At 44.3% G+C, this 13603-nt stretch overlaps 1 protein-coding gene across 11 annotated transcripts in view; it reads right to left on the bottom strand.

Annotated features, from left to right (window-relative positions):
• LOC106575511 (guanine nucleotide exchange factor DBS) overlaps window positions 1-13433 on the bottom strand; it is a 66408-nt gene extending 52975 nt beyond the window's left edge. For 2 of the 11 annotated variants that reach the window (XM_045699021.1, XM_045699020.1), the window contains exon 1: window positions 2481-2863. In XM_045699021.1, the coding sequence (XP_045554977.1) occupies window positions 2481-2655 (175 nt within the window). In that variant the 5' untranslated portion in view covers window positions 2656-2863. Of the gene's footprint in view, window positions 1-2480; window positions 2875-8900; window positions 9333-13356 lie in introns of those variants that run through there. The other 9 variants (XM_045699018.1, XR_006760018.1, XM_045699025.1 and 6 more) reach the window with 9 other exon arrangements.
• Between the last annotated feature and the right edge of the window lie 170 nt (window positions 13434-13603).

Genomic DNA, 13603 nt, shown 5'->3' with positions numbered 1-13603 from the left:
CCCTCCTCCTCAGTGAATTTCATAAAAATAAAAAGTGAAACATTAAAAAACCTATAATTTTTAAATAAAACTACTAAATATATCCAAATGTGTGTCACCAAATAATTGATTAAAACACACTGCTTTGACAAGAAGGTCTACAGTAGCCTCAACAGCTCTCTGTAGGTTAGCACCATGGTGTAGCTGGAGGACAGCTAGCTTTCGTCCTCCGCTGGATATATTGACTTCAATACATAATCTAGGAGGCTCATGGTTCTCACCCCCTTCCATAGACTTACACAGTAATTATGACGACTTCCGGAGGACATCTTCCAACCTGTCAGAGCTCTTGCAGCATGAACTGACATTTTGTCCACCCAATCAAAGGATCAGAGAATGAACATATGCTTTCAGTACTAAGCTACAGCTAGCTAGCACTGCAGTTCATAAAATATGGTGAGTAGTTGACATAAAGAGAGAGAAAGACAATAGTTGAACAGTTTTGAACAATTATATTTCTTCAAAAATGAAGAAGAAGCAAGAGAGAGAGGGAGAGAGAGAGAGCTAGCTAGCTTTCACTTACTTAGCTAGCTAGCTAGATTAGCCTATTCAAACACCCGGTTCAAACAGAGAAGGCTTCTATGTTAGCTAGTTGGCTATGGCTATCCAACACTGTAACTCTTCCAAGTCAAGGTAAGCCTTTGGTTTAATGAATTTATTGCCACCAGAGCCTGCTGGTGTAGCTGAAAGTACTTGCTGACTGTACACTGTACTGCATGATTGTAGCGGGTTTACTAATGTGTTAGTTCTATTAGCTATGTTGACTATGACGTTAGATAATATGGTGACAACTATGAAGGCTGTGCGTAGTGGTTATGATAAGAAGTTTTGGCTTGGAAAGTTTTTTTGGCCTGGTCACAGACAGCTGATGTGTTGTGCACTAAAGTCCACAAGCGAAGGGAAAAGGTGAGAGGAGGGCAGCACGTAGATGCGAGAAGGAATTACAACAAGCAAAGTAATAATGATGTTTGTATGTGGCTGCTATGAAAGTGAACTGTGTTTGCGTGTGATTAGGGGTGTATTCATTCATTCCGCCGATTCTGTTGAAAAACGTTTCTCAAAACGGAAGCAAACGGAATGAAACGGGGATAAACATACCCGAATTTGTCCAATAGAAACTCTTGTTTGCAACTGTTGGACTAATGCTATGCCCTAGATCAGCTAGATGCAGACAAGAGTGTGCAAGGCGGTTATGAATGTGTCACTGTCTCTCACCTTGATTACAAAAAATTATCATCTTGACCTGTGTTGTAGCAACCTCATGATGGGTATAGGGACAATTAGAGTATCATGTAGTAGCCTAAACCTAACAATGTTACACTGAACTGGGTGAATGGAATATGAATGACAGTCATCCAATATGCTGTAATAGAAATAAGGCCATGCTCATAAAAAACGGCACCGACCACCACTGACTGATGTCAATGGGAAATGAATGCAGAAATGTGAGTGGCATACAAAGACTGTGAAATGAAGTGGAAATATTGGCACTGTCTAATGCCATCCAATAACACGGTGCCAATCTTTCCTGTTTGTTTAGGACGGGTGCCTGCAGAATTCTCTCTTTAGCGAGTTCTACCCAGTAGACGGCGTGTGGAAAACAAACTCTGAAGCTCAACTTCAGACGGCTTCAGAGGTAGAAGAACATCTGAAAACTCTTGGCTTTGGGCTGAACTATACCTTTAAATAGCTTCCATTCCCTGACAGCATGACACAGCAATCCAAGTCCCTGAGGTGCACGTCAATGAGGCTAAAATTAAGTCTTAAGCTGAAAAAATACAACAGACTTTGTAGTCTAAGGCAGGGTGAATGTTTTACGTCAAAATATTCAGGCAAATATGCACTTTATAATAGTATAACTCAGCTGGGGCTTGGATTAACACTGACTCCCATGATCCTTCCTACGCATATTCAGCAACACCCTGAGCAAATAAGGATATAACCATTTAACAATTACCACTGAACACAATAGGGATCCATTTCCTGACAGCTTGCCTTGTGCAATAAAACGGATTACAGTGAAGAGGAGACGAATGTCTCAAACACAACATGTAGTTCCTGCTTCCTGGCACATAGAACACACATCAGCCTCATCCAGTAACGCATCACTTCAGAGTTGACCAATAGGCTGATGTTTAAGTCAGTGCTTATTAGTGCCATGATGAGAAACTCCACCAAGCATTACAAGGTTATGTACTGTATGTTATTACACTCTGGTGGGTGGCTGAACAGACCCTTTAACACTAAACATACAACCCTGGGTAATGCACACACAGTACAGTACACAGAGGTGCACAGTGAACACACAGAGGCTCACTCAAACACACTGTCACCACTGTCTCAAAGCAGTGAGAGTAAGAGCTAGCTACGCATGACACACACACACCACACACACACACACACACACACACACACACACACACACACACACACACACTCACTTTGCAGCCGCTGACAGCTCTGTGAGAACCGGTAGAAGCTCTTCACTTCCTCCAGAGAGATGTGGACACATCCTCCTCCGTGTCCGCTGGACTGCAAACGCACCTCCATCTCATCCCTCTCTCCCATCTTCTCCTCTTTTTCCTTCATATTCTCATCACTCTCTCCCGTCCTCATCACCACCTGTCACAACGATATGAACCAGTGCAGCTCTGTCATCCTCTCTTCACACCTCTCTATTATGATGTCCCTCCCTCATTCTCTCTCTCCCTCATTCTCTCTCTCCCTCATTCTCTCTCTCCCACCTTCCAAACAGCTGCAGTAAAAATGAGTCGCTCTGAACGCTTTGTCGGTCTTTCTCTCCACTTCGCCTTGTGTGTCCTCTCTCTGAGTTTTTTTTACCTTTGAGAGCTACGCCTCCACACACACACACACACACACACACACACACACACACACACACACACACACACGGTTTCACTTCTGCCATTGAGCTGGACTTACCTGACTGCCTTACTCAGCTACAGTGCAACAGAAACAGACCTCTCCACCCTAACCACACAACAAGACTCCTGTCAGGTTCCAGTCACATTGTATCCATCTCTCTTACTCAGTTACTCACAATAAAGAGTATTCTGACAGGGAGGCTGAAACAAAACACAGTACCAGCACCTACAGGAAACCAACATAGACTAGTGCTTTTACAAGAACCCCTGTCCCAACCAACAGAGCCACTTGAATCATAGAACACAAACACAACGAATCAGTCTTCCAACGTGACGTTAACACTTGAACATTACTAACCTGAAACAAACATAAAGGAATATTCCACTGCCACTCACAGAACCACTGACCTCTGGCCACTGACCTGAATGCTCCTGCAGCTCTGTCTCAGACCAGCAGCAGAACCACTGACCTGAATGCTCCTGCAGCTCTGTCTCAGACCAGCAGCAGAACCACTGACCTGAATGCTCCTGCAGCTCTGTCTCAGACCAGCAGCAGAACCACTGACCTGAATGCTCCTGCAGCTCTGTCTCAGACCAGCAGCAGAACCACTAACCTCGGGTCACTGACCTGAATGCTCCTACAGCTCTGTCTCAGACCAGCAGCAGAACCACTGACCTGAATGCTCCTGCAGCTCTGTCTCAGACCAGCAGCAGAATCACTGACCTGAGTGCTCCTGCAGCTCTGTCTCAGACCAGCAGCAGAATCACTGACCTGAGTGCTCCTGCAGCTCTGTCTCTTCTCTTCTTAGACCAGCAGCAGAAATTGCTAACTGCCATCCTGAGCCAATCACACACACAACAGAGACTATCTAGTGTACAAAACTTGTGAATGGAGGCCAGTAGTTGTAACTACAACACTATAGGAAATACTCTCAGCATGTTGACCTCTACAACGGTTTCAGCTCTTCACAGGGTGGTTCCAGAGAGGTTATCCATTAAATCAAATAATATTTTATTGGCCACATGCACGTGATTAGCAGATGTTATTGCGGGTGTAGTGAAATGCTTGTGCTTCTAGTTCCGACAGTGCAGTAATATCTAACAAATTACACAACATATACCCAATACACACAAATCTAAGTAGGAATGAATTAAGACTATGTACATATGGACGAGCGATGTCAGAGTGGAACGGATACAGAGTGGATACAGTAGAATAGCATAGAAAAACTGTATATAAACTACCATTCAGACATTGTTAATATTATAAATGACTATTGTAGCTGGAAACGGCAGATTTTTTTGAAAGAAAAGCTACTTTTTTTGTCCATTAAAATAACATCAAATTGATCAGAAATACAGTGTAGACATTGTTAATGTTGTAAATTACAATTGTAGCTGGAAATGGCTGTTTTATGGAATATCTACATAGGCCCATTATCAGCAACCATCACTCCTGTGTTCCAATGGCACGTTGTGTTAGCTAATCCAAGTTCATACTTTTAAAAGGCTAATTGATCATTAGAAAACAATTTTGCAATTATGTTAGCACAGCTGAAAAATGTTGTTCTGATTAAAACCTGTTGTGGCTAGGGGGCAGTATTTTCACGGCCGGATGAAAAACGTACCCAATTTAAACAGGTTACTACTCTGGCCCAGAAAACAGAATATGCATATTATTAGTAGATTTGGATAGCAAACACTCTGAAGTTTCTAAAACTGTTTGAATGGTGTCTGTGAGTATAACAGAACTCATATGGCAGGCAAAAAACCTGAGAAATGTTGAATCAGGAAGTGGGAGAAATTAGAAATGTAGTTTTTCTTTTGAATCCCTTGAAAAACTACAGTGACATAGGATTTACATTGCACCTCCTAACTCTTCCATTGGCTGTCAACAATCTTTAGGAACTGGTTTCATTCGTCATCTGTTACCGGGCAGAAAATTGTGGCTCAGTCAATACACTGGCCAGTCTGAGGACAGGTGTCTTATGACACGCGTGCACGTGACTTTGTGGTTTTTTATTTTTCTTCTGGGATGAATACCTATTGCCCGGTTGTAAAATTAATCGCAATTTTACGTAAAAAAATACCCTAAAGGATTGATTGTAAACATCGTTTGACGTGTTTCTACAAACGGTAATGGAACTTTGAACATTTCGTCTATGGATTTGCGTCCACGCCACATGGCATTGTAAAGTTTTCTGGATGGGTCAACAAAACGGACGTATTTGGACATAAATTATGGACTTTGCAGAACAAATGAACATTTCTTGTGGAAGTGGGTGCCCATCCGAGTGCATTCGCCGAAGATCAGCAAAGGTAAGTAAATATTTCGAACATATTTTTAGAGATTTGTCGACGTCGTGGTTGTAGGCTAACTGTATAGCTTAGCATTGAAGGCTAAGTTCTGTACTCAGAATATTGAACAATGTGCTTTTTCCGTAAAGTTATTTTGAAATCTGACAAAGTGGTTGCATAAAGGAGTAGATTATCTCTAATTCTTTAAAGAATTCTTATACATTTTGTCAACGTTTATGAGTTCTTCTGTAAATTAAATGTGCCTATTCACCGGAAGTTATGGGGAGAAAATATTTTCTGAACGTCACACGCCAATGTAAAAATAGGGTTTTTGGATATAAATATAAACCTGATTGAACAAAAAATGCATGTATTGTCTAACATGATGTCCTAGGAGTGTCATCTGATGAAGATTGTCAAAGGTTAGTGCTTAATTTTAGCTGTATATCTGGTTTTGTGATGGCTATCCGTGCTTGGAAAATTGCTTTTTTTTTTGCTAAGGTGCTATGCTAAAATAATCTAATGTTTTGCTTTCACCGTAAAGCCTTTTTGAAATCGGACAATGTGATTGGATTAACGAGTAGAGTATCTTTAAAATGCCGTATAATACTTGAATTTTAATTTTGAGATAATTTTGTTTTGAATTTCGCGCCGTGCTATCTCACTGGTTGTTGTCCAACCAATCCCTTTAGCGGGATTGTATCCTCTAGAGGTTAAAGAAGCAATAAACTGGCCTTCTTTAGACTAGTTGAGTATCTGGAGCATCAGCATTTGTGGGTTTGATTACAGGCTCAAACTAGCCAGAAACAAAGCACTTTCTTCTGAAATATGTCAGTCTATTCTTGTTCTGAAAAATGAAGGCTATTCCATGTGAGAAATTGTCAAGAAACTGGAGATCTCGTACAACGCTGTGTACTACTCCCTTCACAGAACAGAGCAAACTGGCTCTAACCAGAATAGAAAGAGGTCCCGTCGATGTGGATAGGGGGGGTGCTCCCTTTGCTGTTTCCTGAAGTCCACGATCATCTCCTTTGTTTTGTTGATGTTGAGTGAGAGGTTGTTTTCCTGACACCACACTCCGAGTGTCCTCACCTCCTCCCTATAGGCTGTCTTGTCGTTGTTGGTAATCAAGCCTACTGCTGTTGTGTCTTCTGCAAACTTCATGATTGAGTTGGAGGCGTGCTTGGCCATGCATTCATGGGTGAACAGGGAGTACAGGAGGGGGCTGAGCAAGCACCCTTGTGGGGCCCCTGTGTTAAGGATCAGCGGAGGGGAGGTGATATTTCCTAACTTCACCACCTGGGGCCGGCCCGTCAGGAAGTCCAGGACACAGTTGCACAGGGCAGGGTTCAGACCCAGGGCCTCAAGCTTAATGATGAGCTTGGAGGGTACTATGGTGTTGAATGCTGAGTTACAGTTAATGAACAGCATTCTTACATAGATATTCCTCTTGTCCAGATAGGATAGGGTAGTGTGCAGAGTGATGGCAATTGCATCGTCTGTGGATCTATTGTGGCGGTAAGCAAATTGAAGTGGGTCTAGGGTGGCAGGTAAGATAGAGGTGATATGATCCTTAACTAGTCTCTCAAAGCACTTCATGATGACAGAGGTGAGTGCTATGGGGTGATAGTCATTACGTTCAGTTACCTCTGCCATCTTGGGGACAGCAGACTGGGATAGGGAGAGATTGAATATGCCTGTAAACACACCAGCCAGCTGGTCTGAGGATGCTCTGAGGATGCAGCTAGGGATGCCGTCTGGACCGGCAGCCTTGCGAGGGTTAACACATTTAAACGTTTTACTCACGTCGTCCACGGAGAAGGAGAGCCCACAGTACTTGATAGCGGGCCGTGTCGGTGGCACTGTGTTATCCTCAAAGCGTGCAAAGAAAGTGTTTAGCTTGTCCGGAAGCAAGACGTGCGTCTCGGCAACGTGGCTGGATTTCCTTTTGTAGTCCGTGATTGTCTGTAGTCCCTGCCACATATGTCTTGTGTCTGAGCCATTGAATTGCGACTCTACTTTCTCTATTCTGATGTTTAGCTTCTTTGATTGCCCTGCGGAGTGAATAACTACATTGTTTATATTCTGCCATATTACCAGTTGCCTTGCTATTGTTAAATGTGGTGGTTCGCGCTTTCAGTTTCACGCGAATGCTACCATCTATCCACGGTTTCTGGTTAGGGTAGGTTTTAATAGCCACAGTGGGTACTACATCTCCTATACACTTCCTTATGAACTCAGTCACTGTATCCGTGTATGCGTCTAGATTATTTTTCGCACACTTTCTGGAACATATCCCAGTCCACGTGATCAAAACAATCTTGAAGCGTGGATTCCGATTGGTCAGACCAGCGTTGAATAGTACGAAGCACAGGCACTTCCTGTTTAAGTTTCTGCCTATAGGATGGGAAGAGCAAGATGGAATCGGTGTCAGATTTGCCGAAAGGAGGGTGGGGTAGGGCCTTGTAAGCATCCCAGAAATTTGAATAGCAATGGTCGAGAGTCTTAGTAACGCGAGTAAGACAGTCAATATGTTGGTAGAATTTTGGCAGCCTAGTCCTCAGATTTGCGTTGTTAAAATCCTCAGCTAGAATAAACTGGCTATGTGGTTTCCATAAAGTCCAGTGAAGTTCTTTGAGGGCCGTCGAGGTTTAGGCTTGAGGTGCGATTTAAACGGCCGTGGCGATGACGGAGGAGAATTCTCTTGGGAGATAAAATGGTCGGCATTTAATTGTGAGGTATTCTAGGTCGGGTGAACAAAATGACTTGAGTTCCTGTATGTTCCTAGAATTACACCATGAGTCATGAAACACTCCCCCCTCGCCCTTCTGCTTGCCGGAGAGATATTTATTCCTGTCTGCGCGATGTACTGAGAATCCTGCTGACTTTACTGACTCCGACAGAGTATCAGTATTTGTTTCTGTGAAACAAAGTATGTTACAGGCCCCGATGTCTCTCTGAAAAAAAATCCTTGCTCTAAGCTCGTCAACTTTGTTATCCAAAGACTGAACATTAGTGAGTAATATACTCGGAAGCGGTGGGTGGTGTGCGCGAGACGTCTCCTAAGTCGAACCAGCAGGCCGACGCGAATGCCTCTCCTCCGCCTGCGATGTTTTGGGTCGGCCTCCGGAATAAGTTAAATTGCTCTGGGGAGAGTGAACAAAGGATCTGCTCCAGGGAAGCCGTATTCCTGGTCGTAATGCTGGTAGTTCTGGTGAGTTACCGTCGCTCTAATATCCAATAGTTCTTCCCGGCTGTATGTAATGACACAAAACATTTCCTAATAATGTAAAAAAATAAATACTTAAAACAAAATACTGCAAAGTTTTTTTAAGAGGAAGTCGCGATGCTACCATCTCCGTTGGCGCCATCTTCATTAGCTAGATATCAGGGTCAAGTGAGGCAATGAACTCTCGAGGGCAAGTACTGCACTTCATTAAACCACCCAAGTAGCTGCAGGGAGATTCCTGTAGCAGCCATTTCAAACTGACGGTAGCTTTCTGTAAACACAGGCCGACAACAGTGTTTCACACACACACACACACACACACACACACACACACACACACACACACACACACACACACACACACACACACACACACACACACACACACACACACACCGCAAACCCCAGAGGCACACCCAGGGTCCGATGCACACGCACAGACTCCTAACCTGTGTCCCGGCGGTCCCAGTAGGTGCTCTATCGTCTGTAGCTATAGTTGAGGTTGTCTGTAGCTCCGTGGGCCAGGACAATGACAGATAGGCTGTGTAGGACCTGACCCAGTCTGGACAACAGATGTGATGAAGCCTCCTGCAGCTGTCCCTGACGCACAAACTCCGCCAGAGACATGACAGAGTGTGTGACGGAGAGAGTGTGTGTGTGTATGCAGCTTCGTGGGTGAGTGTTCCGGAGTCCCCAAGTTGAGCCAGGTCGCACTAAGCTACGCTCAGTGTGTGTGTGTATTCCAGTCTCTCCAAATCAAGTCTAAATGAGTCAAACCAAGCCGCACTGTGCCAACCAGTGCCTCTGATTCCTCCACTCCTCAGCCAGTCTGTCTGTGACTGTGTGTGTGACTGGGGAACACATCTTAGTGGTGGTGTGGTGGTGGTACGTCCGGTTGGTAGCAGAGAGGAAGAGAGGGGTGGGACCCGGGACGGGGGATGGAGGGAGCACAGCGCTGGCTGCTGTTTAAGACCACCAATCTCCTTCCGCTGCGCTAATTATACCAACAGCCAGCCAAGTGTAATCTGTGCATGCTCAGGGACCACGCACGCACGCGCACACACACACACACACACACACACACACACACACACACACAGTTTACGATGTGAGCACACTGTGAACAATGCCATTGTCCACTTCCTCCACAGCAGCACCAAACCAAGGCGGTGACAATAAAGGACGCATTAGTTCCAGATTCAGAGACTTGTCAACATCAGGACTCTCTCTTTCCTCGGTCAACTCTATTGTCTTGGCCTACAACATCTGATAGCATGATCTGCAGCCAGACATACACTGGGTATTCTCCACCCCCCTCTTATCACATAGAAACAAACTGGGATTTACAGAGCCAATCACCCAGTACAACATCCCTGGGTAGTCAATGGTTCCCTGATGCCCATCTTTCACAAGCAGGCTCTCTGTGCGACTCTCTCGGTCTGTCTGGGGAAACACTTCCTTATCACACAACAGAGCCAACACTCTAGAGACAGACAGACTCAGGCAGAGGGAATGGCAGCTACTGTACACCAGGCACTTATTTCATTATGGAAAATGTTGAGAGTTGTAATATAAATGTATGGTCTATGATGGACTGAGGTTATTTCCCCATGATAGGAAGTTAGAAAGTGCCTTGTCTGCACAATGTATCTCCATCTGCCTGGAATATAAATTCAGCTGAATTTTTAGAGCCCTTTTGAGGTATGGAAACTTCTGACAAGCTTTGATTTTTGGTGTGAACTAATCCTTTAAAAGGGATAGTTCTCCCAAAACTATTCCATGGACAAGGTAAGACATCAATCCATGTTTTGATTGTGTACCTGGCCACTGTCTCCAAACTGTTTCGATTTTTTTAGCAAACGCCAGTGTAAGTCAATACCCCAGATATTAACATTTTTGCTTAGCTTAAAAAATTTACTTTGAGATGATCTATTGTTTGGAAATGTGGGTGAACTATCCCTTTAAGTGGATCTCTTCCCCCCCCCCCCCCCAACAGCAGCAGCTTCCTATACATTAGGTCTGTCTGTCTCCAGTCTGGGCCAAACTTGACCCCAGGCCAGACAGCTGAGGAGTGGTGTGACAACAGCTGATACAACCCCTCCAACCCCACACCCGATACCCCCCGTCCAACAACTCTCCACAGCTTACTCTGGTAATCTAACTGGAGTTTCCCAAACATTTGAAGTATCTCACAAACCTGTATACTGGCCTCGATTGAATGGGACACTAAAGGCCAAGGGTGGGCAAACTTTTTGGCTCGAGGGCCACATCGGGATTTTGAAATTCAACAGAGGGACGCATTTTTTGGGGGACCAATTGTTTGTTAAAATCAATTTGCGGGGGCCTCCCGAGTGGCGCAGCGGTTTAAGGCACTGCATCGCAGTGCTTGAGGCATCACTACAGACCCAGGTTCGATCCCAGGCTGTCACAGCTGGCTGTGACTGGGAGACCCATGAGGCGGTGCACAGTTGGCCCAGCATCGTCCAGGTTAGGAGAGGGTTTGGCAGGCAGAGACGTCCTTGTCCCATCGCACTCTAGCGACTCCTGTGACGGGCCGGGCGCATGCACGCTGACACGGTCGCCAGGTGTACGGTGTTTCCTCCGACACATTGATGCGGCTGGCTTCTGGGTTAAGCGGGCATTGTGTCAAGAAGCAGTGCGGCTTAGCTGGGTCAGAGGACGCACGGCTCTTGACCTTCGCCTCTCCCGAGTCCGTACGGGAGTTGCAGCGATGGGACAACTGGATACCATGAAATTGTGGAGAGAAAAAAGGAGTAAAAATATATACATTTTCTTTTTTTAAATGTCTCACGCGCTGGATTAAGAAAACACTTTCATCCTTGCTCTGCCCAAACACATAGTCAGAAAGCGTTACAACCTGAATTCATAAATGTCTCTTTTAGAAGATGGAGCCCCTCTGATTACACTGCTACTGTAAACTAGTTCAACATCGTGCAGTAAGGACAAATAATACAATGACTTTAGGCCATTTTCACTCTCTATGCTAATTAGAAGCCATAAGTCATTGATTGTGATGCACAGAATCCCTCTCTGCAGCCCTGCGACAAAGTGGGAAAACATTCATTTGCAACCAGTCACAAATCAAGGAGATTAGAATTCTTCTGAACACAGTTCTTACAGTTAAGAATCAAGTCATTATGAGGTGCCAATGGGAACTTTAGAAGATAATATGGAGATTCATCTCTAATACTGTACATGAAAAAGGGACCATTACTTAATCGATAATCATTCATGTAATCCCTCGTTGTTTCGCTAAGCAGCTGTGTGTGATGCTGAAGGTATGAGGCTGCACCCCTCATGTATTAACCATGAGTTTTATATGGTCACTCTCACCTAGTTCACTATGCATCATTGTCCTACACTTTATCGTCTGCCAGATGTTCACGCCCGCAGGTTCATCACAGGGTCAGTAGGGACCTTCCAGAAAGTAATAGAGACACAGATCCATTCCCTCAGTGACTTTGATAAGCCTAACATCTCATATTCAGACAGAATTCACAGGTTGTGTGTAAACGGTACAAGAACACCACTAAGTGTCCTGTATAGCTAGTGTATATCATCAACTGAGGATAAAAACCAGTGTAGTAAAAGCTGAGGTTGATCTGTGTGTAAACAAAGCTTGGTATCCTCTCTGCTTCAAGATGGCTGCTGCAGGCCAGAACATCACATTTAAACAACAGCAACACTGACCTAGTTATTTCTGTTTTATTTAGCAGATGCTCTTATCCAGAGCGACTTACAGGAGCAATTAGGGTTAAGTGCCTTGCTCAATGGCACATCGGCAGATATGCTCACCTAGTCAGCTAGGGGGATTCGAACCAGCAACCTTTCGGTTTCTGGCCCAACAGTCTTAATCGCTAGCAGTTACACTTCACACATCAAATGTGAAGCACTGCAGCGTACAGTAATTGTGCACTTCATTTATAGCCTGCACCTACAGGCTACTGAGCTGGGAAGTAGCCCTTGTGACATGCAAGGCTGCTTCAGGGACCACACACACACTTGCGTTCTCTCGGACTGTGTAATGTGGCTGCTGGCTACACCAGCAGGAGAGTTTGATCCATGTCATCTTAAATGTCTTTCAACCCCTCCTCCACTCCGCCTGCCAGTGACTGTAGTGGATCAGAGCTATAAAGCATTTTATTAAATATACTGATCCCGAGATCAGCTAATTAAGTTTGCCACCAGCAACAGACACACAGGCACCAGAACACAGACAACAAACAGGGATAATAATGAAACAAAGTGAGTTAGTGTCAAGAACAAGAACACCATTCATCTCAATGGGGGGGAAAATAGTGTCATGGGTCTTGTGACGTGTCCAAATAAAGCCAGGCTGCAGTGAGACGTCCATTACCATTGTGACACCTCTCCTACCAAATATATCACTACTTAATAAAGCTGCTCTGTGACTGTCTATTCTACTCCAACACACAGCAAAATGCATGAGAGCTGACTACGTATCATATTGTGGATAGAAAAGTAAATCCACGGTTTCACAGATCAACATAAGCGATCAATCAATGAATCAGTACTAAACGTCATCATCTCGCATTTATTGAGTTACACCGCCACCACGTGGTTAAATACTCAAACTCATTCTGCCTCATATCTCAAGGCAGCTCGTTGGAAGTGTCTAGCTAGCACAAGTGTAGCTACTACTACTGTATACTCCAGTTCTGTAATCTTGTTTGTTTTCTAACCATGACAGTTGTCTAAACACAATTCACTTACTAGATTCAAACGAGCGGGAATTGACATTGACAAGTCTGTGCGTCATGTTCTACCTACCTAGAAAACATTATCTGAAGTCTGCGCCGTTTATGTCGACTACTTTCCAAGTTTCTGAAATCACTTCGATGTTAACTATTTAAGTAAACTTACCTGCTATATCGTGGATTTCCACTGTATAACTTCACATGCGTTCTGCTGCGTTCTCGAACTCCAGCACAATGTCCAAGTCACATGCATCCTTCAAACTAATTAGGCATGAATGCGTCCTGCAAGAAAAAAAACTCACTGGGAGCGTGGTGTATTAAATTAAATTTATTAGAAAATACTTTTTTTTTTTGACAAAGGCCCGCTTATAGTCTACTTAGAATGCACCCCTGATGCTGACAAAAAAACCAAG

Source organism: Salmo salar, chromosome ssa17 (genome assembly GCF_905237065.1).
Source record: "Salmo salar chromosome ssa17, Ssal_v3.1, whole genome shotgun sequence".
Classification (NCBI taxonomy): Eukaryota; Metazoa; Chordata; class Actinopteri; order Salmoniformes; family Salmonidae; genus Salmo; species Salmo salar.
The sequence above is the reverse complement of the archived record's forward strand: the minus strand, read 5'-3'. Positions and strand labels throughout refer to the sequence as shown.